General features: G+C 32.0%; 1 protein-coding gene across 1 annotated transcript in view; it reads right to left on the minus strand.

Moving 5' to 3' along the window:
* Positions 1-23,221, minus strand: part of LOC143065296 (aladin-like) — a 40,648-nt gene that overhangs the window by 12,941 nt on the left and 4,486 nt on the right. The window contains exons 2-12 of the mRNA XM_076238792.1: positions 13,319-13,449; positions 10,483-10,607; positions 8,868-8,923; positions 8,201-8,292; positions 5,838-5,884; positions 4,879-5,037; positions 4,205-4,288; positions 3,869-3,989; positions 3,285-3,409; positions 2,994-3,054; positions 2,142-2,329 (exon numbers count right to left, since the gene is read on the minus strand). Of these exons, the coding sequence (XP_076094907.1) occupies positions 2,142-2,329; positions 2,994-3,054; positions 3,285-3,409; positions 3,869-3,989; positions 4,205-4,288; positions 4,879-5,037; positions 5,838-5,884; positions 8,201-8,292; positions 8,868-8,923; positions 10,483-10,607; positions 13,319-13,447 (1,187 nt within the window). The 5' untranslated portion in view covers positions 13,448-13,449. The remainder of the gene's footprint in view (positions 1-2,141; positions 2,330-2,993; positions 3,055-3,284; positions 3,410-3,868; positions 3,990-4,204; positions 4,289-4,878; positions 5,038-5,837; positions 5,885-8,200; positions 8,293-8,867; positions 8,924-10,482; positions 10,608-13,318; positions 13,450-23,221) is intronic.

The raw sequence follows: 23,221 nt of genomic DNA on the forward strand, positions 1-23,221 counted from the left end.
GTTAATAAATCTATAACGAAGTCAATATATATAAAATTGTGAATTTAAAATTGAACAGAAATTTTAAAATTTAGCTATCAACATAAATGCAATTTTCCTAAAATAAAAAGATCAACTAAGACATTTATAGATATGCCTAAATGCATTGTAACTTTCTTTTTTTTTCTTTGGTAAGCAGAGGAAACTGTAAATATATATCTTAGATTTATACAGCAACTACTATACAGGAAAAAAAGGGTGACAATTTGTTTGGTTAACCAGTAAGCTAGTAGAGCACCAGTGAACTTTAAGTACTGGGATATAGTGTGTAAATCGTGTTTAAACAAACAACTGCATCACCAAAACCAGTTATTGTAAACAGAGAGGGATATATACATGAAAATAAAAACAATCTAGAAAATGTAAGGTAACTTTGAGATGAAGAACAGCAATAATCATGATGTCCCTTTGCCTTTACTTTTGGCCAAAAATAAAATATTGTTTGTTTCCCCTCACCCGACCAACCCGGTAAAATCACCACGATCTGAAAATTTTTATTGGCCATTCTTGTCCACTATTTTTTTTTGCTATGTTGGTTATTGGTGATATCTTTCCAATGCTGTAGTCAACGAGCGTTGGGTTTTGGTGATACCTTTCGGATGCTGTAGTCAACGAGCGTTTTAAATCAAGGTATTTTTGCATGATTCGGAATCAAGGAAAACAAACAAAATGCTTTGCCACACGATTTGTTTGTGTGCGAGGATGGTCTTTTTTAAAAATAAAAAAAAACTGAAGCATCTTTCAACCCACTGAGTGCATCTTGATTTGCTTTGTGTCTAACCTCTGTTCCTGTTTAAAGGATAAAATCTTAAAGACTTTGAGTAAAAATTTGTCTGACTCGTGCTTTAAAATCTATCTACTTTGTCTTTGAACAGGTTGGGCACAAGTCAGGAAATGTGGGATACATGTATTCCCTGCTTTCAGGGAACGTCCCTGTTTTCTGGTGTAAAACAAACCCAGTTTAAATGGGGTTTCCTTTTTTAATTTATGGCATGAAAATTACAAAAGGGCACATTATAACTGCATCAGTAAAATTTGTAAATACTTATTAAAAGTATTTTAGGAAATACAAAACATGAATATAAAGTGAAGCTTTGTTTCTTCTAGAACTCGAAAAAACATACAAATCTTTGTTTAGGAATCAATTGACCAAGCTGCATGATCCAGGTGTAACTGAACATAACTGAATTATGTTCACTTCTATTGAAAATTTTTATTCATTGAATTTTAATTCCCAAGTGATTAACATACCTGTATCTTTTTGTCATCTCATAATATTGATGATCAAGGTATGAATTGGTGAACAAAGGAATTGTTTTGTTGTGAGTTATGCATCAAATTAGACTTGAAATAAGCTTGATTTTTTAACTAAAAAAACACTTGCTATCATTAAGTATTGTTATCACAAGTAGAATGTGCACTTTTGTAGATTTCATTACATTAAATGAATAGGGAAAAAAGGAGGTCCCTGTATACTGTTTTTTTTTTAACCAGAAAACTGGGGTGTACACTGAATTAGAATACAGGGAATGTCCCACTTTTCTTGACTTGAGCCTTACCTGTTGAATTTTGTACAAATTCAATATAGAAAACCATATCAAGGAATAAAATAAAATAATTTGCCTACCTACCTACCCATACCCTAACAACCTCAGTCGGGAGAGGGGAAACAAAGATATTTTTAATGTTGGCCTTAGCTTCTAATTTAGTGCATATAGTGATTTTCGGTATGATTAAATACACCATAACTTTTCCTTCCATCAACTGCTAGATAAAACAAGAAAAACTGCATACCAGTCTGTGCCAAACAATTTTAGGGTTTGTATGATCGAAAAAGAAATTTGACTTTTTTTACTACATTTTCAATTGAAATTCTGAACATTTCTGTCTGACTGAAAGACTTTTTGACAGACAGAGTTTGGGATACACTGAAGTACTATGACTGATATAAATAATATTAAATAATCCTGCATATAAGAATATAACATGACCTTTATACAATCATAGCATTGTCAGGGACAACAAAACATACCTATAGTATTGACATTTACTTAACTTTGGGAACATTTCAGAAAAGGTTAAGATTATTGGATTATTCATACTTAAAATCTTTGCCATCAGCTCCTTGTAATGTGACTTCTGATATGTCCACAGCAGCTATAGCTGAATGTGATCCACCAATTACAGCCTTTCTTTCATCTTGTGCAGTAGAAAATGACAAGGAATATATGATTGGTTCATTTTCTGTGGCAAACAGCAAAATGCTTCCATCTGGACTCCAACAAGCTGTCTAATTTGGAAATGAATTGACAAATCATATATTATCTTTATATCTCAATAACAGATCTTAAATAGTGAGAAAAAAAACTTGCCATATACAATAAGTAAGATATATAAGACCCAGATATGACAATAATACAAAAGAGAACAAGAATGTGTCCCCAGTACATGAATGCCCCATCTGCACTATCATTTTCTATGTTCAGTGGACAGTGAAAATGGGGGGAAATCTCTAATTTAGCATTTAAATCAGAAAGATCATATTATAGGGAACATATGTACTAAGTTTCAAGTTGGTTGGAATTCAACTTCATCAAAAACTTCCTTGACCAAAAACTTTAACCTGAAGCCTGACAGACGGACGAATGGGTGAATGAAGGAAAGGACAGATGGACACACAGCCAGAAAACATAATGACCATAAATGGGGCATAAATAATACAGCCAAACTTATTATTATAGATTATGTTGTTCATCTCAAGGTGATTGTTTTTTTTGCTTGAGCCCCGGTACGGTTTCATTTTGAAGGCCGTACCATGACCTAAATCTGGCTACAGCTGTTAATTTCTGTGTCATTTGGTGTCTAGTGGAGAGTTATCTTAATGGCAATTATATCACATCTTCATTTTTATATAAAGTTATATCAATATAGAATAAAACCAACAATTTCCTTACCTTACATCTTCCTGTGCATTTAGTCCATACTTCACAACTCCATTTAGTTGTCTCCCATACTCTGTATACAAATGAAATCAGTTGAGATTTTTGCAACATTAAAATTAATTCACATCAATTATGATCGCAAATACTTTGGAGCAAAATTTTCAATATGGGCTGGCTCGGCATAAATTGTTCGTTCTTATTGTAGTGTTCAAAATTGTGCTTCAATTGTAGTGTTGTATAGTTGTTTAACTTCAAGTATAATGTAATATTATATCTATCTCTTGAAAAATTGGCTTTACATACCTAAACAAATGTGATGGTGTGGCTGAAAAGACTTTACTGCCATCTGGTGACCATTTCAGTAAAGATACACCACCACCTCCTACACGTCTTAAAGGTGTACATGTTTCCATAGCAACATCCCATGCCTGCAAAAAAAAAACGATTAATGATGGAAATCACAATATATTCATGGATACTTGCTACAAGTTACTGTTGATAATGGTCTTTACTTTCTTTCAAATATATGTAAATTAGTTCTATATATTTTACCATTTACATATTAAATTAAAGTTGTTGTAATATATCACTCAATTTACCTATTTGAAATTGAAACCAGGTTTTATTAGGAGGGGAAAATGTGAAAGGCTTGCATCCACAATGAAAACTTTAAAATTTTGATTTTGATATTATGTTATATATATGTAACATTTCTAGAAATTGCATCACATATTCTCTCCCATTGGTATCCGAGAATTAAAAACTCTCATTATCACACAATCATTACTGAGATTTCAGTTGTATGAATCTGAACAACATTTGAGCACTAAGGATTTCTGTAATGAGATATGAAGTAGTATTAGTGGGCTAACAACTGTATGACAAACCATGATAGCAGTATCCACAGGGGACGATGACAGAAGAATTCTACCATTAGGATCCCAGGCTAGACATGTTACTGGAGTATGACTATTCTGTTGTAAAACCTGTACTGAACTTGTTGATGGTCTGCAAGAATATTTAAATCCAGTCAAAATGAAATATATATAATATCAATTCTATGGTTATGTTAAGTTCAGTCTGTTGTCTCAAAATAAGTGTTTTCAAAAATAAACATTTGTATTTCATGTTTCACAGCAGTGGAAGGCAAAATGCATTAAATGACATAATTTATCCTCAACAATTAGTTAATACATCACAACTATTAATGATAACAGGTTTACCTAGTAGCTAAAGATGTAGGTTCTACATGCCATATTACCACACAAGATTGACAGGCAACTGCTAAAACTGAAGCTGACTGGGGTCTGAAAAATAAACAGTAAGCATAATTTATATTTTTGTTTACTTGTTTTTTGGCTTTATTCTAGCTTTCAGTAATTGTCTCTCAGATAAGTACTTTCTTGTTTGTAAGTTGCTTTTGTTCTTGTATAGATCTGATGAGTTTAGCAATTTTCAGCAGATTTTTATACCTTGTTTTTATGTTGTGCTGTTACACTCTTGTCCCATATTAGGGGAAGTGTTAAGCGCACACAAATATGTAAATTCTTAGTAAGCAATTTTCTGTGTTAATCCATGAATGTTTAGATATTGCTATAATTAGGTGTTTAATTTGATATTTTATTAGTACAGAAACAAATAGTTTATTTTCTCATTGTTTTATTTAAAATCTAAGAGAATATAATAAATTTAGGATTACTAGGTTACAGACAATGCAGACTTACCCTTTTAGCATATATGTAGGATATTTTTTTATAAAAACATGTATTCTTTTTGCAGAATAGTCGTCAACTAATAAAAACTAGACATAATCATAAGTTGTTTGTCTTATTAACAATGTTGAAGTGAGTCTTTTTCAAATAATTATCATTTAAATTTATATAAAAAGTTCACATACTGCCATGATAAATCCGCCACATTTTTCTGCAGTTTATGTTTCAGTACAGGTACCAGATCACTCTTGCCCATATGTACATTGATGGAATCATCCTGTAAGGCGTAGGCAAACTTTACCGTGTGTGGGTGCCAGGAAAATGCATGAACTGGACTCCTCTTCCTGAAAATATTTGTTAAATACAGAATTTAGTTATATTATTCATCATACAGAAAAAAACTAGCTTTTGATGGTTGACTACACATAATTTCAAATAATATTTACAAGGACATTAATCATAAAAAGGAAAGAAGATGTGGTATGGTTGCCAAAAAGACAACTCTACACAAGAGACCAAATGACACAGAAATTAACATCTACAGGCCACTGTACAATTTCTACAATACTGCATAGTCAGCTATAAAAGGCGCCTAAATGATAAATGTAAAACAATTCAAAAAAGAAATTTAACAGCCCAATTGAAATCAATGTTCACTTCTATTTATAATATACACTGTATATAATTACCTATATCATTATATATATATATAATTATGGTAAATAAACATGATAAATGTGAAAAAATCCACGTAAATGTTTACATTTCTCTCTTCTCGCTTCCTTAAAATTTAATCCAATGGTAAATTACTTGTTGGTAAATTTTGTAATACATGTTTCCATACATTTTTTTTTATTATTGTAGATGTAAGTTGAGGAATTCGTCAATATTAAAACCCAATTGCTTAAACAGTAATATCTAAGTCTCACCTGGTGGTTTTTTTCTTTGCTGGGGAGACTAAAACTGTTAAGTTTTTTAACCATAATTAAAGAGATCCAATACAATATTTCTGTGACTTGTTCAAAGATTTAAATATAAATCTTTTAACCTTTCTACACTTAACTTTCATTTAAATCATCAAAAATTGAAACCAGTTCATTCTTCCGACCGTAGCTCACTTACATAATTATATACTTCTACTTACCAATCATGTATTCTGGAGAATTTACAGATCATATCTTCATTTGACATCTAAAACAAAACAGTATTGTTTATTGTTGATATCTATTTCAACATACACATGAAGATATACAAAATTTTATATTGACACAAATTCTGTTTCCAACAGTAAAATCTGTAACAAAATCATTCTAGTATTTCAAAGTTGTTTAAGTAAAAAGTTCAAAAACACATGTAGTTCTTAACCTAATGCTCCACTTTTTTTTTCCAATGAATAAATGCTGTAAGTTTTTATTTGATTTTAGAAAGTATGAACTTGATGTTGATATAATTTATGTGAAAGTTCTAACTGTTCATTCATTGTTCTATAAATTGAATTAGTTTTTAATGATACATGTGCGATCTTGTCCTTTGTATGATTGCAAGCCCCTTGCATGTATTTCTTTTAACCTTAACTCATCATGCATACCATACAAATCAAAAGATTCAATAAAAGCTAGTCAAACTATACATAGTGTTTTTAAAGATTTTCAAAATGCAGAGATCATCATTCTTTAGTGGTGTCCCCAATAAAAGTCAAATATATACTCGTACCATATGACAAGCAGCCAATTCACTTATAATTAGTAGCAATGAATCATGCCAATAAATAAAACCAAATCCTTATACATGCAAAACAATTATTAATATACTCCCCCTAAAGTGTATCCATAGTTCTTCTTATTCTGAAATTGGGCATCAGGTAGATACACTGTCCATCTAACCAGGGTCTATAAGACTTTACTTACAGAAAGGTGAGGAAATAATGAACCATGTAGAGAGCTGGTCCATCTAACCAAGGTCTACAAGACTTTACTTACAGAAATGTGAGGAAATAATGAACCATGTAGAGAACTGGTCCATCTAACCAGGGTCTATAAAACTATACTTACAGAAAGGTGAGAAATTAATGAACCTTGTAGAGAGCTGGTCCATCTAACCAAGGTCTACAAGACTATACTTACAGAAAGGTGAGGAAATAATGAACCATGTAGAGAACTGGTCCATCTAACCAGGGTCTACAAAACTATACTTACAGAAAGGTGAGGAAATAATGAACCATGTAGAGCACTGGTTCATCTAACCAGGGTCTTTAAGACTATACTTACAGAAAGGTGAGGAAATAATGAACCATGTAGAGAACTGGTCCATCTAACCAAGGTCTACAAAACTATACTTACAGAAAGGTGAGGAAATAATGAACTATGTAGAGAACTGGTCCATCTAACCAGGGTCTACAAAACTATACTTACAGAAAGGTGAGGAAATAATGAACCATGTAGAGAACTGGTCCATCTAACCAGGGTCTACAAGACTATACTTACAGAAAGGTGAGGAAATAATGAACCATGTAGAGAACTGGTCCATCTAACCAAGGTCTACAAGACTTTACTTACAGAAAGGTGAGGAAATAATGAACCATGTAGAGAACTGGTCCATCTAACCAGGGTCTACAAGACTATACTTACAGAAAGGTGAGGAAATAATGAACCATGTAGAGAACTGGTCCATCTAACCAGGCTCTACAAAACTATACTTACAGAAAGGTGAGGAAATAATGAACCATGTAGAGAACTGGTCCATCTAACCAGGGTCTACAAAACTATACTTACAGAAAGGTGAGGAAATAATGAACCATGTAGAGAACTGGTCCATCTAACCAGGGTCTACAAAACTATACTTACAGAAAGGTGAGAAAATAATGAACTATGTAGAGAACTGGTCCATCTAACCAGGGTCTACAAGACTATACTTACAGAAAGGTGAGGAAATAATGAACCATGTAGAGAACTGGTCCATCTAACCAGGGTTTACAAGACTATACTTACAGAAAGGTGAGGAAATACTTACAGAAAGGTGAGGAAATAATGAACTATGTAGAGAACTGGTCCATCTAACCAGGGTCTACAAAACTATACTTACAGAAAGGTGAGGAAATACTTACAGAAAGGTGAGGAAATAATGAACCATGTAGAGAACTGGTCCATCTAACCAGGGTCTACAAAACTATACTTACAGAAAGGTGAGGAAATAATGAACCATGTAGAGAACTGGTCCATCTAACCAGGGTCTACAAAACTATACTTACAGAAAGGTGAGGAAATACTTACAGAAAGGTGAGGAAATAATTAACTATGTAGAGAACTGGTCCATCTAACTAGGGTCTACAAAACTATACTTACAGAAAGGTGAGGAAATAATGAACCATGTAGAGAACTGGTCCAGCTAACCAAGGTCTACAAGACTATACTTACAGAAAGGTGAGGAAATACTTACAGAAAGGTGAGGAAATAATGAACTATGTAGAGAACTGGTCCATCTAACCAGGGTCTATAAGATTTTACTTACAGAAAGGTGAGGAAATAATGAACCATGTAGAGAACTGGTCCATCTAACCAAGGTTAAAGTTTTCTTTGCTAAATCAGAAGTCCATGGTGGTACTGAAAAAAAGGAATTATACCAATTACTAAATCATGTATATGTGACCTACAGAATAAGACTATTCACCAGGTTTGTAATAACATGAGCAACATGATAGGTACTACATGTGAAGCAGGATGTGCTTACCCTTCCAAAGCAATATGTTAATTATAATAAATGTAGCATTAACAATAAATATTGGAGTATATATCACTTGATTGAAAAAATGTAATCTTATCTAAACAGATGTAATATTTTAATTATCATTTTTATTTCATGTTTCAATGATTGTGATTAAAAGTAATCCTGTCATCTGTTCATGTGACTTTCTCAAGTTAGAAACCTTATAAAAGGTTGTCTATAATTTCAGGTTTTTTTTTTTCATTTAGGAATTAGGTGTTAAAGGTAGATCTCTGTTAATCTCTGTTTTATTTATGCATAACTATTTTTTTTATATAGCTTGACATACTGTTTGCATGTGTTGGTTGGTTGCTGTCAATCACATACTTTTTATCACATTTATAGCCATGTTCTTTTCGTATCAAAATTTATTATTTTTCATAATATATGAAAACCTTTACAATAATAACTATACCTTCCCCACTACTGTTGACTACTTCTTGAAAGACACCTGACAGGCCCATCTCATACCTACAAATAATTTTGTACATGTTAAAACGTTTTGCTAGTTAATATAGGATTAAACACATTTTTTCTAGAGGTTATTGATGTGTAAACCGGGGCAATTAACTCACAAACTGAATAAAAGTCAGAAGGACTTGTATGTGGAGTTTGTGAGTAAGAGCCCCGGTTTACACATCAATAATCTCTAAAAAAAATGTGTTTAATCCTTATAATTCTTCAGGCAAATATTTGCGATTTTATTTTTTGTTGATGACTACTATATATATTTACATGGCACAATGGCAAGTCATAACTAAGGAGTACGCCGCCATCTTGACTTTCTTAAAACTATAAATGTCCGATAAATAACACGGAATCTAAAATGAAATAGCACCTACCTCAAAAACTTTATTTTAATTAAATGTTATTCGAATTTGAAGCGTACACGTAACGAAATAATCTTTCCATGAAAATTTCCATTCGTATGACGTCGTGTTTTGCCATGACGACAATTCGCTAAATCCTTCATGAAATTTCGCGGAATTTTATTAAATTTTATCCTTATACATTTTTTAAGCATTAGTGCGTTCAATTTATTTCTTTTTTTGGTTATATATGCACTAGAATAGTCACAACTGTTATGCAATTGTTTTTAAATCTCAGTTTACTGAAAATCCCGGGATCACTGCAAGCTTGTGTATCGCGCATGAATAGATTACAAAAGTAGTTTCGGAAACATGGTTTATCGAAGTGTAAACTTAGAGAAAAATTCTAATTGACCAATCCAATTCAAGTATTTATAGATATGCAAATCATATAAGAATTATTTGGACATAGTCTTTATTAAAAAAAAACAGAACTTAACAATGCTAATAACACACTGATATGGTAAACAGGAACATCAAACTTGCAGCATCCCTGGCACTTGGACATCAAGACATATGATGAAAAGATTAAAAGATTGTTTTAATATACATTATATTGTTGGATTGTCAAATCTGGCCTCAACTCTGCTGATACATTCCAATTTGTTCTCCCTACCATTAATATCTATGCTGACAACATAATTATTTGTTGCAAGGACACAGGGAATACAATTTATATGATTCTCATGGCTAAGAATAAAGAAAGATTTCTTCATAGTCATAACAGCAGTTATAGGAACCTTTCTCTTTTTTCTATTAAAGTCTTTTTTTTATATTTTAATTTGTTTTCAGGGGCAAGCAGTTGTACTTGTTTGAACAATTCAGTTTAATGGAAAAACCAGAAGGTGAAGTTAAGTTTGTAAATAAACACACTGATGTGATAAACTTTCAAGTTGTCACCTTTTTAATTTTTGAAGTAAAGTGCCATTGGTATCAATATACATATATATGCCAAAGCAATTTAACAGTCGTTTACTGTTATTGCATTAGTGAACTTTTTATTATAAGAAAAATAAAAATAAAAATAAATTGGTAACTCTTCAAAACAAAAACAAAAAATACACCAGGAACTTTCTACTATTTCATTTGTTTTTTGCTTTAATTGAATCATTCAAAAGTCAGATATCTGAAAACCAGAAAAGATATCTTTCACAGCCTTACCATGCATGCATAGCTCTTTTCCAAACAGTTTCATCATGAGGAAGGAATGCTGATTTTGCATTTTCTCTTCCCGACAAACTTTTATGATGATCATGTGATATAACAACCACAGGATATCCTTGAATCTGTTGAAAAACAAGAGGCTCTCAAGAGCCTGAATCGCTCACCTTAATTTTTTGGGTTAAATCTCTCATCAAATGATTATTTTGGCTTTTCAATTTATTTAAATGTTCTTTGAATCGTCCTATTTTCTTCAAAAGCAAAAAAAAAATCATTTTCTCCTATGTTCTATTTTAGCCATAGGAGCTATGTTTCTGACATACAAGGAAATGAAATATAAAATTTATACTAGATACTCTGAAACTCATTTAGCCTAAGTTTGGCTGAAATTGATACAGCAGTTTCAAAGGAGAAGATTTTTTAAAGTAAGTCAACATGATGAACAAATTGTGAAAAAAGTCTTTAAAGGGCAATAACTCCTTAAGGGGTCAATTGACAATTTTGGTCAAATTGACTTATTTGTAGATCTTACTTTGCTTAACATTTTTGCTATTAACAGTTTATCTGTTATATAACCAAAAACAGCAAAATTTCTTTAAAATCATCAATTCAGGGGCATTATACCTGAAAAACCAGTTACCCAATTCGGCTTAAAATTTCAGGACAGGTAGACCTTGACCTAATAAATACTTTAACTTCTTGTCTTATTTGCTCTAAATGCTGGAGTTTTTGAGATGTAAGCCAAAAACTGCATTTTACCCTGTGTTCTATTTTTAGCCATGACGGCCATGTTTTTTGACGAAACTTCATTTTATACACCCTACTGATCATTCAGTTGAAGTTTGGTTGAATTTGGTTTAGTAGTTTTAGAGGAGAAGATTTTTTAAAGTAAGCAAATATGATCTGATGAACAAATTGTGAAAAATTGTCATTAAAGGACAATAACCCCTTAAGGGGTCAATTGATAATTTTGGTCATATTAACTTATTTGTAGATCTTACTTTGCTGATCATTTTTGCTGTTTACAGTTTATCTTTATCTATAATAATATTCAAGATAATGACCAAATTTCCTTAAAATTACCAATTAAGTGGCAGCAACCCAACAATGGTTTGTTTGATTCATCTGAAAATTTCAGGGCTGATAGATCTTGACCTAATGATCATTTTTACCCCGTTCAGATTTGCTCTAAATGCTTTCGTTTTTAAGATATAAGCCAAAAACTGCATTTGACCCCTATGTTCTATTTTAAGTAACGGCGGCCATGTTTTTTTACGGATCAAAAATCGAAGCACACACTTTGTGCAGGATAATCTAAGGAACAATCATGCTAAGTTTCATCCAAATCCATTCAGTAGTTTCAGAGGAGAAGATTTTTTAAAGTTAGCAAATGTGATGAACAAATTGTGAAAAATTGTCATTAAAGGACAATAACCCCTAAAGGGGTCAATTGACAATTTTGGTCATTGTAACTTATTTGTAGATCTTACTTTGCTGATCATTTTTGCTGTTTACAGTTTATCTTTATCTATAATAATATTCAAGATAATGACCAAAAACTGCAAAATTTCCTTAAAATTACCAATTAAGTGGCAGCAACCCAACAATGGTTTGTTTGATTCATCTGAAAATTTCAGGGCTGATAGATCTTGACCTAATGAACATTTTTACCTCGTTCAGATTTGCTCTAAATGCTTTCGTTTTTGAGATATAAGCCAAAAACTGCATTTGACCCCTATGTTCTATTTTAAGTAACGGCGGCCATGTTTTTTGATGGATCAAAAATCGAAGCACACACTTTGTGCAGGATAATCTAAGGAACAATCATGCTAAGTTTCATTCAAATCCATTCAGTAGTTTCAGAGGAGAAGATGTTTGAAAAATTGTTAACGACGACAGACGACGACGACGGACGCCAAGTGATGAGAAAAGCTCACATGGCCTTTTAGGCCAGGTGAGCTAAAAAAGAATAAAATACATTCAATATGTTCAATGTCAATGATTGTGAATTCAGTATGGACATTCATGAAAAAATTCCAAGGATTTTAGTTTTCATGTTTTAGGGACCGATTAATATATCTATCTAAAGGAATATCTCAAGAGACTGTTTTCAAAGTAAAATGTGTTTTCTGGAAAGAATTTTCGTATAATCATTATAAGATGTTCTAAAAATATTTGATTCATTGTGATTGTTACTTAATTATTTATCATGTTTATGTATAAACACAATATTTCTCTCATAATTAAAGATATCTAATTATTAAATCTAAAATCATAAATATGATCTGATTTTATGTAATTATGTAAAATAACTTTATCTATCATGTCTATCATCAAGAAAAATTGAATTTGAACTAAAATTGTCTGAATAAGGTTTATTGTCAGGCTTTTGTTATCACAAACACTGAAACCTGATGGTACACAATATATAAAATACTTCCCATTAACATCATCTAGATAAAATAAACAAATTTAGCAATAATGATCATTAGGTTCTTCCTTTCAGATTTATAGTATTTAGATTTTACTTTAAAATAAAGTTAGTTTTAATCTTTTTCACAACATGGGAGTTTTATAGTATTCAATTATTCTTCGACAGTACAAATTTGCAAACGGTAGAATTTACAGTACAAACTTCATGAACTGGACACAAATTGAATAAAGTAAACTATCGTAATGGTGTAAGGTAAAGGTCACAGTAGACTCTGAGTTCAACTATTGAATGTTTACGCTAACATTGAATGAATGTACAGATATAATAATATAAATTGATTTCATCTCAACAAATGCATTTTGATTATGGAATAATAATAAACATTTTACAAGTGTTACTTACTTTATTCCCAGCCATGTTTTCAGTCTGTGATGTCATAAGTTGGCCATTCTGTTCACACAGTGTGACCACATTCTCTGCTGGAGGCTCAGGGAATGTATTAAATACACTGTTATCACTGTCACTATTCATTTCTGGAAAGAAAAAAAAAGGTTTTCTCACAATCAAATATTCTACTGAATCATGTGAATATAACGCATGTCATGTTGAGCATGTGCATTTCTATGTATATGTAAATGTATTTATAAAACATATATAGATATAAGAAAGATAATTGGGACAATATATCTTCACGTCTAGACTTGATTAGCTGACATTAGTACATGGATGTGCTTAAACATGCCGAAACTTAACAAGTCAAGGTTTTAACTTAAATAAGTTATCAGAGAAAAATAACAAGTATGTGTTATTACAGAAACTTTCATGAGTTGTCTACTCTTTTTTCCTTAATCTGCAATAACATATGTTTGTTATCAGTTAAACAAAATGCCCAATAGAAAAAAAAAAAAAATCTAAAAGAAAGCCATGGTTTTCAGACTCTTGTAATGATTTGCGCAAAACAGTTAAAAGTTATGAAAAACTGGTTAACAAATTTCCATATAATAACACTTACAGAAAATCTTTTTACTCCTGCCGCTCTAAGTATAGAAGAGCTTGTAAAAAGGCAGAAAGATCATACAAAAATAAAATATGTTCTGAGATAAGTGCAAATGTTAATAAAGATCCTAAAACATTTTGGAATCTTTTACAAAAACTAAGTAAATCTTGTAATAATGAAGATTCTGTACAGTTTGCACAAGATGAATTTATCAGCTATTTTAAAAAACTAAACAAAACGGACGAGAGTTTTAACCCATTCCAAGAAAAAATTCTCAAAAATTTTGAAACATTATTTGATGATTTTCAAAAAAATAACAGGGCTAATGACTTTCAGGTACAAATTACAACAAGTGAGATTGTAAAGGCAATTAAGTCCCTTAAAAATAGGAAAAGCACAGCTACTGATCTTATTTCAAATGAAATGTTGAAAAATGGAATATCAGTCTTAACAAAACCATTACAAAAGCTATTTAACTTAATTTTGAATAATGGAAGTTTTCCAAAAGTTTGGAATGAATCATTTTTAGTACTCCTACATAAAAAGGGAAGTAAAAGTGACCCTGGTAATTACAGAGGGATATCCATTACTTCAAACCTGGGAAAATTGTTTAATAAAATAATCCTCTCTCGATTACTTGCTCATATAAATGTAAACAAATTAATAAGTAATAACCAGATTGGCTTTAAAGAAGATAGTCGAACTGCAGACCACATTTTTTCCTTAAAATCTATTGTCAGCAATTATAAAGCCAAAAACAAAAAAATATTTGCTGCTTTCATTGATCTCAGAAAAGCGTTTGATACAATTTGGAGAATAGGATTATTTCATAAACTACTACAAAGTAATGTACCAAAACATATTTTTAATATAATATTTTCAATGTACTCTAATACAACAAGTAGAATTAAATTTTCTAATGGTCTTAGCCCATCGTTTGAATCAAACTGTGGTGTTAAACAAGGAGATGTATTAAGTCCTCTTCTCTTTAATTTTTTTTATAAACGACATACTTAAAGACTTGGAAAATATCAATGCAGATCCAGTTGTAGTTGGTGATGTTTCATTAAATGCACTTTTGTATGCAGATGATATTGTATTATTATCTGATAGCAAAGAGGGTTTGCAAAATTGTCTCAATACATTAAGTAATTATTGTTCTTCTTGGAAATTGCAAGTCAATACAGAGAAATCAAAAGTAATGGTTTTTAATTCAAACGGAAAGTCTTTTCTGAACGAATTTTATTATAATGGCAAATCCTTAGAGACAGTTAATACTTATTGTTACTTGGGTATAAATATTAGATATAATGGCAGTTTTAATGTCGCCATCACTTCGCTTATGGAAAAAGCTAGGAAAGCGTATTTTAAAATAAAGAAAACAATAGGATTAGATAACCCTTGTAAACTTCTGGAAAAACTTTTTGATTCCTTAGAAGCCCCTATTCTCCTTTATTGTAGTGAAATCTGGGGGATTATTTCGACATTTAAAGACAGTGATGCCTACGAAAAGTTGCATATAAAATTAATTAAAGAAATCTTGGGAGTACACTGTAAGGCCTCGAATGATGCATGTCGTTCCGAACTTGCAAGACTGCCATTGAAAAATAGGATAATGTTATCTAGCATTAAATTCTGGGATCATTTAATCACTTCAGAAGGAAGTTTAGTTCACCAAATATATAATGCTACAAAAAAAAGCAACCCATGGGTTAAAAAGTTAAATATTATTATTCAAAACTTAGGTTTATCTTATTTGTCAAATGATAACCTTACTATTAAACCCCTGTTTGGTTTCATAAAGCAAAGACTAACTGATCAGGGTTTTCAGGAACAACATGCAAATATTTCAGCATCTCCTAAATTAATATTTTTCCAGAGTGTCTACAAAATTAATGAACGGGCAGGTTATGTTGATGCTTTAAAAAATAGATCAGATCGATCATCATTATGTAAATTAAGAGTTAGTGCTCATAACCTTGCCATTGAAAGAGGAAGATATTTAAAAATGCCCAGAGATCAAAGAATTTGTGAAATCAGTAAAAGTGGCGAAATTTTATTCACATATATATATAATTGTTTGTATTTTACTACCATGTATAGCAAATTGTTTATCCATTCGGTCATTACCATTTATTGTAAATGCGTTTGTGCCAATAAAATATTGTCATTATTGTCATTGTTAAATATATTTTATCTTCAATGGGCACTTGGGAATTCTTAAAACTTTGCACAGTAGCTTAATACATTACCTTGATAACTAATTTTCTAATTCCATTAATACAATTTTGATCAACCATGGTAAATCAATGAGACAAGGCCTTTAAGGGAAAACTAAGCTGTAATAACAAGGCTTAAGTTATTACAAGCATGTAACTTACTATGCATGCTATATGAGAGTAAATGAGACACTTGGAATCTTGTGCAGTGCCTCATTACAAGCTCTGATCATCATTTTTCCTACAATGAATTGAAATACATTGTTATGCATGTCAGAGCAAAACCTCTAAAGAGATATAGAGAAGCTGTAATAACACCCTTTGGTTATTGCAGGAATATATTTTCTGTAATAACATAGGTGTACTATGCATGATTGGTAAACTATGAGCTGGTATATCTTTGCAAAGATTAGTATACATGTATATATATACATAAAGAAAATCATAATATCAATAGAACTTGAGAATAATTTAACAAAATAAAGGTTGTGTATTTTCCCTCTGAAACATGTAACATACATATATGTTATCACAGTTTTTGTGATAATTTAGCCCACAATAAAAACATGTATGTTATTTTCTCTAATAACTTATTTAAGTTAGATCCTTGACTGTTAACCAAACAAAACAGAACTGATAATATTTACACCAAAAACTTGTTTAAAGGAATTTTCGAATTGTCATCAGTGTGATTTGATGGATTAATAGTTAGCAATGTATCTGAGGTAAAAAAATCTTGGGTGTTTATTTTGAAAGGACATTGAGCATGGAAAAGCAGTCAATAGGTCATCAACAGGTCGTGCTACTTCCAACTTAGGAACATTGGTCAAATTTCGACAATATACCACCAAGGATGCCTGTAAAACTTTAGTTTGCTCATTTATCATGTCATGTCTAGAGTACAGAAACGCTCTGCTATATGGAGTAAATGGTAGTTTAGTCAATAAGTTACAGCGAGTACAGAATACAGCAGCTCGACTGGCTACAAGTACCAAGAGACACCATCATGATACACCAGTTCTTGTGTAACTTCACTGGATCCTAGTGCAGTACCAAATACAATATAAACTTGTTTTGTATACTTTTAAAACCCTACATGGCCTAGTGCCTGTCTATTTTGAGGAACTCATTTTCGCCTATCAACCATCAGGATCTCCAAGATTGGAAAATGCAATGCAGCTTATACAATCATGTGTACACACCAAAATCTCATTATTTTAGACTTACTTCAGTGATTACATTTATCTTTTTACACTGACAATGACTTTTTATCTACAATGATCTATGTTCTTTTCATTGTAGTATATGCTTAATTTTTTTTTAACTGTTCTGTATGGAACGCCGTAGCTGCCTTATGTGTACTTGTTTTTAGATACGCTTATACTTTTCAATATATGCACATAGTTTTTCTATATATGCACATACTTTTTCTCTATTTTCTCTATATGCACATAGTTTACTTTATATGCACATAGTTTACTTAATATGCACATAGTTTTTCTATATATGCACATAGTTTTTCTATATATGAACATAGTTTTACTATATATGCACATACTTTTTCTCTATACGCACATACTTGTTCTCTATATGCACATAGTTTACTTTATATGCACATAGTTTTTCTCTATATGCACATCTGTTACTTATTCGTTTTTAATGTGCGGAGTATACATTGCACTTTGAATTAAATCGTTTTTCAATTGGGTTCATGTCTCTGGTGGTAACAATGTGTTCTTACAGATGAAATGACCCTATAAGCGCGATTGCAACCGTTCCAATGCTCGGTTAATACCCTGTTACTTATTCACTTATAATACGTTTGTTGTACATTGCACCTTTTAAAAAAAATTCAATTGTGCCCATGTCTCTTGGTGTAACAATGTGTTCTTAGAGATGAAATGACCCTATTAGCGCGCATGTACCCGTTCCAGCGCTCAGTAATTAACCTGTTACCTATTCGTTACCTATTCACTGATAATGCGTTTTTTGTACTTTGCACCTTTTAGAAAAGGATTTTCAATTGTGTCCGTGTCTTTGATGGTAACAATGTGTTTTAAAAAATGAAATTACCCTATTAGCGCGTATGTACCCGTTCCAGCGCTCGGTTAATACCCTGTTACCTATTCACTTATAATACGTTTGTTGTACGTAGAACCTTTTAGAAAAGGATTTTCAATTAAGTTCATATCTCTGGTGGTAATAATGTTTTCTAAGAGATGAAATGACCCTATTAGCGTGCATGCACCAGTTCCAGCGCTCTGTTAATACCCTGTTACCTATTCACTTTTAATACGTTTGTTGTACGTGTCACATTTTAGAAAAGGATTTTCAATTTTGTCCATGTCTCTTGTGGTAACAATGTGTTCTGAGAGATGAAATTACCCTATTAGCACGCATGTACCCGTTCCAGCGCTCGGTAAATAACCTGTTACCTGTTATATAAAATTAAAGTATTTACATGTTTCTGCTTTTGCACATATTTTCCTTGGAGAACCCTGACAAATATGGTTGAAAATCAAATATGATGAATAAAAGATAAAAATTTGCTCTTCTTAATGAACATTTATCATTGTCATAGAAAATTGTAGATTAAAGCAAGGTCCCTATTTTTTGGTGGCAGCTTTGTGACAAGTACAGCTTTGTCTTAAATGTTAAATTTCCTATTCTAATAAATTCAAACTCTGAATGTTTACACTGCCATTACACATGGAATATTTAAACAAGATCATCCAAAACGTACAAACAAAAATAAGTCTGAACATACTACACTACACATAAAAAGTATTACAAACGTATTATAAGCGAATAAGTAACGAATAGGTAACAGGGTATTAACCGAGCGCTGGAACGGGTACATACGCAGTAATAGGGTTATTTCATCTCTAAGAACACATTGTTACCACCTGAGACATGGACATAATTGAAAATCCTTTTCTAAAAGGTGCAATGTACGTAACAACAAACGTATTATAAGTGAATAGGTAACGAATAGGTAACAAATAGGTAACAGGGTATTAACCGAGCGCTGGAACGGGTACATACACGCTAATAGGGTCATTCAATCTCTAAGATCACATTCATGAACACAATTGAAAATCCTTTTCTAAAAGGTGCAACGTACAACAAACGTATTATAAGTGAATAGGTAACGAATAGGTAACGAATAGATAACAGGGTGTCAACCGAGCGCTGGAACGGGTACATGCGCGCTAAGGCCGAGAAAAAAAAGATCCGTGTTTCCGGTAACCCGACCGACCCTGTTTTTTAGCGCCGACCCTAACTTTTTTATTGGATCTTCCAAAAAAAAAAAAAAAAAAAAATTTATCAACCGACCCTGTTTTTGACACAGGCTTCTGATAGATGACATAATATTTTTTCTCTCTTGCTTCCTCTTGCATAGAAAGCCAGTAAAACATTTTATTAATGTCAAAAGGTATTCCAAATAGGTTAAAATCCAAGAAATTTGCACAGCAGGTGCTTCAAAAACATTGCAAATGGCACACTTCCGGTTTTTGAAACTAATTACGGATCCGGACTTGGAAAAAACATGATAATTTTCCGGATTTCATTTACGATGTCAAAAAAAAAAAAAAAAAAAAAAAAAAAAAAAAAAAAAAAAAAAAAAAAGAATTCCGACCTACCGACCCTATTTTTCAAAATGATGTTACCGGAAACACATATATTTTTTTTTTAGGCCTAATAGGGTCATTTCATCTCTAAGAACACACATTTATTTCCACCAGAGACATGGACACAATTGAAAATCCTTTTCTAAAAGTGCAACGTACAACAAACGTACTATAAGTGAATAGGTAATGTATAAGTAACGAATAGGTAACAGGGTGTCAACCGAGCGCTGGAACAGGTACATACGCGTTAATAGGGTTATTTCCTCTTTAAGAACACATTGTTTATACCATCAGAGACATGAACACAATTGAAAATCCTTTCCTAACAGGTGCAACGTATAAAAAAATGTATTATACGCGAATAATTAACGAATAGGTAACAGGGTATTAGCCGAGCGCTGGAACGGGTACATGCGCGCTAATAGGGTCATTTCATCTCTAAGAACACATTGTTACACCAAGAGACATGGGCACAATTGAATTTTTTTTTAAAAGGTGCAACGTACAACAAACGTATTATAAGTGAATAAGTAACAGGGTATTAACCGAGCACTGGAACGGTTGCAATCGCGCTTATAGGGTCATTTCATCTGTAAGAACACATTGTTACCACCAGAGACATGAACCCAATTGAAAAACGATTTAATTCAAAGTGCAACGTATACTCCGCACATTAAAAACGAATAAGTAACAGATGTGCATATAGAGAAAAACTATGTGCATATAAAGTAAACTATGTGCATATAGAGAACAAGTATGTGCGTATAGAGAAAAAGTATGTGCATATATAGTAAAACTATGTGCATATATAGAAAAACTATGTGCATATATAGAAAAACTATGTGCATATAAAGTAAACTATGTGCATATAAAGTAAACTATGTGCATATAGAGAAAAAGTATGTGCATATATAGAAAAACTATGTGCATATATTGAAAAGTATAAGCGTATCTAAAAACATGTACACATAAGGTAGCTACGGCGTTCCATAGTTCTGTTTCCTTTTTATATATATATATACGTGTTCAAAATTTTATTTCATTCTTATTGCATTGGTTGTTTTAAAGTAAAATATAAAAAAGAAGATGTGGTATGATTGCAAATGAGACAACTGTCCACAAGCATGACAAGACCAAAATGACACAGAAATTAACAACTGTAGGTCACTGTATGGCCTTCAACAATGAGCAAAGCCCATACTGCATAGTCAGCTATAAAAGGCCACAAAATGACAATGTAAAAGATTCAAACGAGAAAATTAACGGCCTTATTTATGCACAAAAAATGAAGCACCTCTTTTAACCGCTCTGCTCTTAGAGTAATTTTAATTAGATAATGCGATATATATATATATATATATATATTGTAAATAATAATAAGATGTGGTATGACGTGTGTGAGTGTCAACAAAATGTTATACAAAAACTAGTTCATCGGTTAAAAATGCATCTGCCATCAATGTTCATGGTGTTAGACTTTTAACACAACTAAGTATGCATGGGTCCTTTTTGAAGCAAATTAAAGTTCATACCAGAATACTATAGGTGATTTTTGAATATATCCTACAAAAGTTACATCCTGAACCATATAAAAATAAGTAAAAATCTGGCACTAGCAACTTATTCTCACCAAACTGCACATTTAATGAGAGAAAACATTTTATTACATGGTTAAAAAACTACAATGCATAAACATGTTGGTAAAGGGAAAAAACATGCACTAATATTGCTGTATAAACATGATAAACAAAATATTATAATTTTTAAAAACTCAAAGCGGAATACAAATGTACGTGTACTGTCGATCATGAAATCAACTTATGAAAAATTATATTTTATTTCAATCAAATACTGGAACTTCAAATTACAGACAACATCTCCAGTATTTATCTATTTTTAGAAACAGTGACAATGGTCTATGGCTGTTGATCTATATATATCTGTATATATGGCTTGTATAGATATGGTAGCCCTTGCTTTCTATACCAGCTGTATACTCTAAATTCAGAATTACAAGACAGGGCTGCAGATGATAAGACTATGATAAAAAAGAACTAAGAGGTTTGTATAATTTCCAGTAGGTATTTTTTGAAATTTTACAGGAAACCCTTATTTAGTTATTATTTTCAAAATTTTTATGGTCAGATCATTTATGTTTTGATCTTCTATATCTATAATACTAAAATTACGAGGTTCAATTTGTTAGCCGTCATCATGTAAAAACGATGAATCAAAGAATTCAACTTTATATACAACTTATATAGCACAAAGGTGTAGATTAATCAAAGAGCAGAATGCTCTGAGGGATACGATTGCCATATAGTTTTCATTGACACATGTATAGCAGTTCTGCCAACTTTTCATTAAGCAAATTCCTGAGATTTGGCCAAAATAGAAAAGATCAAAGAGGATAAAAATAGATCCAAGGATAGTGCTGCAAAAAAGCATGAACATGCGTGATTCTCACACATTTTTGGCAGCCCTGGCCTTGATAGTCCAAATAATTATGACGTCTTGAAAGGCTATTATATTTTTTTTTCTTTGACGCTTACTTCGACGTCGAAGTCAGGCTTCAAAGAAAATAATTATAATATCCTTCCAAGACGTCATAATTATTTGGACTATGGCCTTGAAGGCAATAAACTTTGCTCAGTGCTTGGAGCACAAAAATCATGCTCGAAACAAGAAATCAAGCAATTTCATTGGTTGATTTTCGAGTATGAGTACAAAAAAACTGACTCGAAAGTTTTATGACCGCAAGGCCAGCTGGATAGTATTATTTTCAAAACTAATTCAACTGCACATGCAAAGGTAATATAAATCTGAATAGTCACTCAACTTTAAAAATAGCCAATCCCAGATACAAGTGTACGAGCAATGTATACTTATTGTGTTTTATTTGTGTACTATCAATTCCAAGTTTACTTTCCACAGCAGTCACTGAGAGAGAGAGAGAAGGTATTTCACTTCATAGTCCGAGATTACTCTGATGTCCGACGGCTGATTTGCCAGACAAGCTGGGACCGTGGGGGACTTTTATGCTAGTATACTTAAATTACAAACTTAAATAGTCCCAGTCCCATATATTATATCAAATATTATTGGATGCCGAATTGAATTTTAAATAGGTGCCGATTTGACTAGATGCCGATTTAACCAGGTGCCGATTTGACTTGTACCCAGTAATCTCGGACTATTCACTTCGTATCTTATCACCGTTAATTCTAGGAGGAACCTAGTCCCATATATTATATACAATATTATTGGATGCCGAATTGACTTTTAAATAGGTGCCGATTTGACTAGATGCCAATTTACCCAGGTGCCGATTTGACTTTTTCTATGGGTGCCGATTTGACTTGTACCCAGTAATCTCGGACTATTCACTTCGTATCTTATCACTGTCTAATTCTAGGAGGAACCCCATTTCTAACTGTTTAATTATTAATTTCCTTTG

Source organism: Mytilus galloprovincialis, chromosome 2, assembly GCF_965363235.1.
Source record: "Mytilus galloprovincialis chromosome 2, xbMytGall1.hap1.1, whole genome shotgun sequence".
Lineage (NCBI taxonomy): Eukaryota > Metazoa > Mollusca > Bivalvia > Mytilida > Mytilidae > Mytilus > Mytilus galloprovincialis.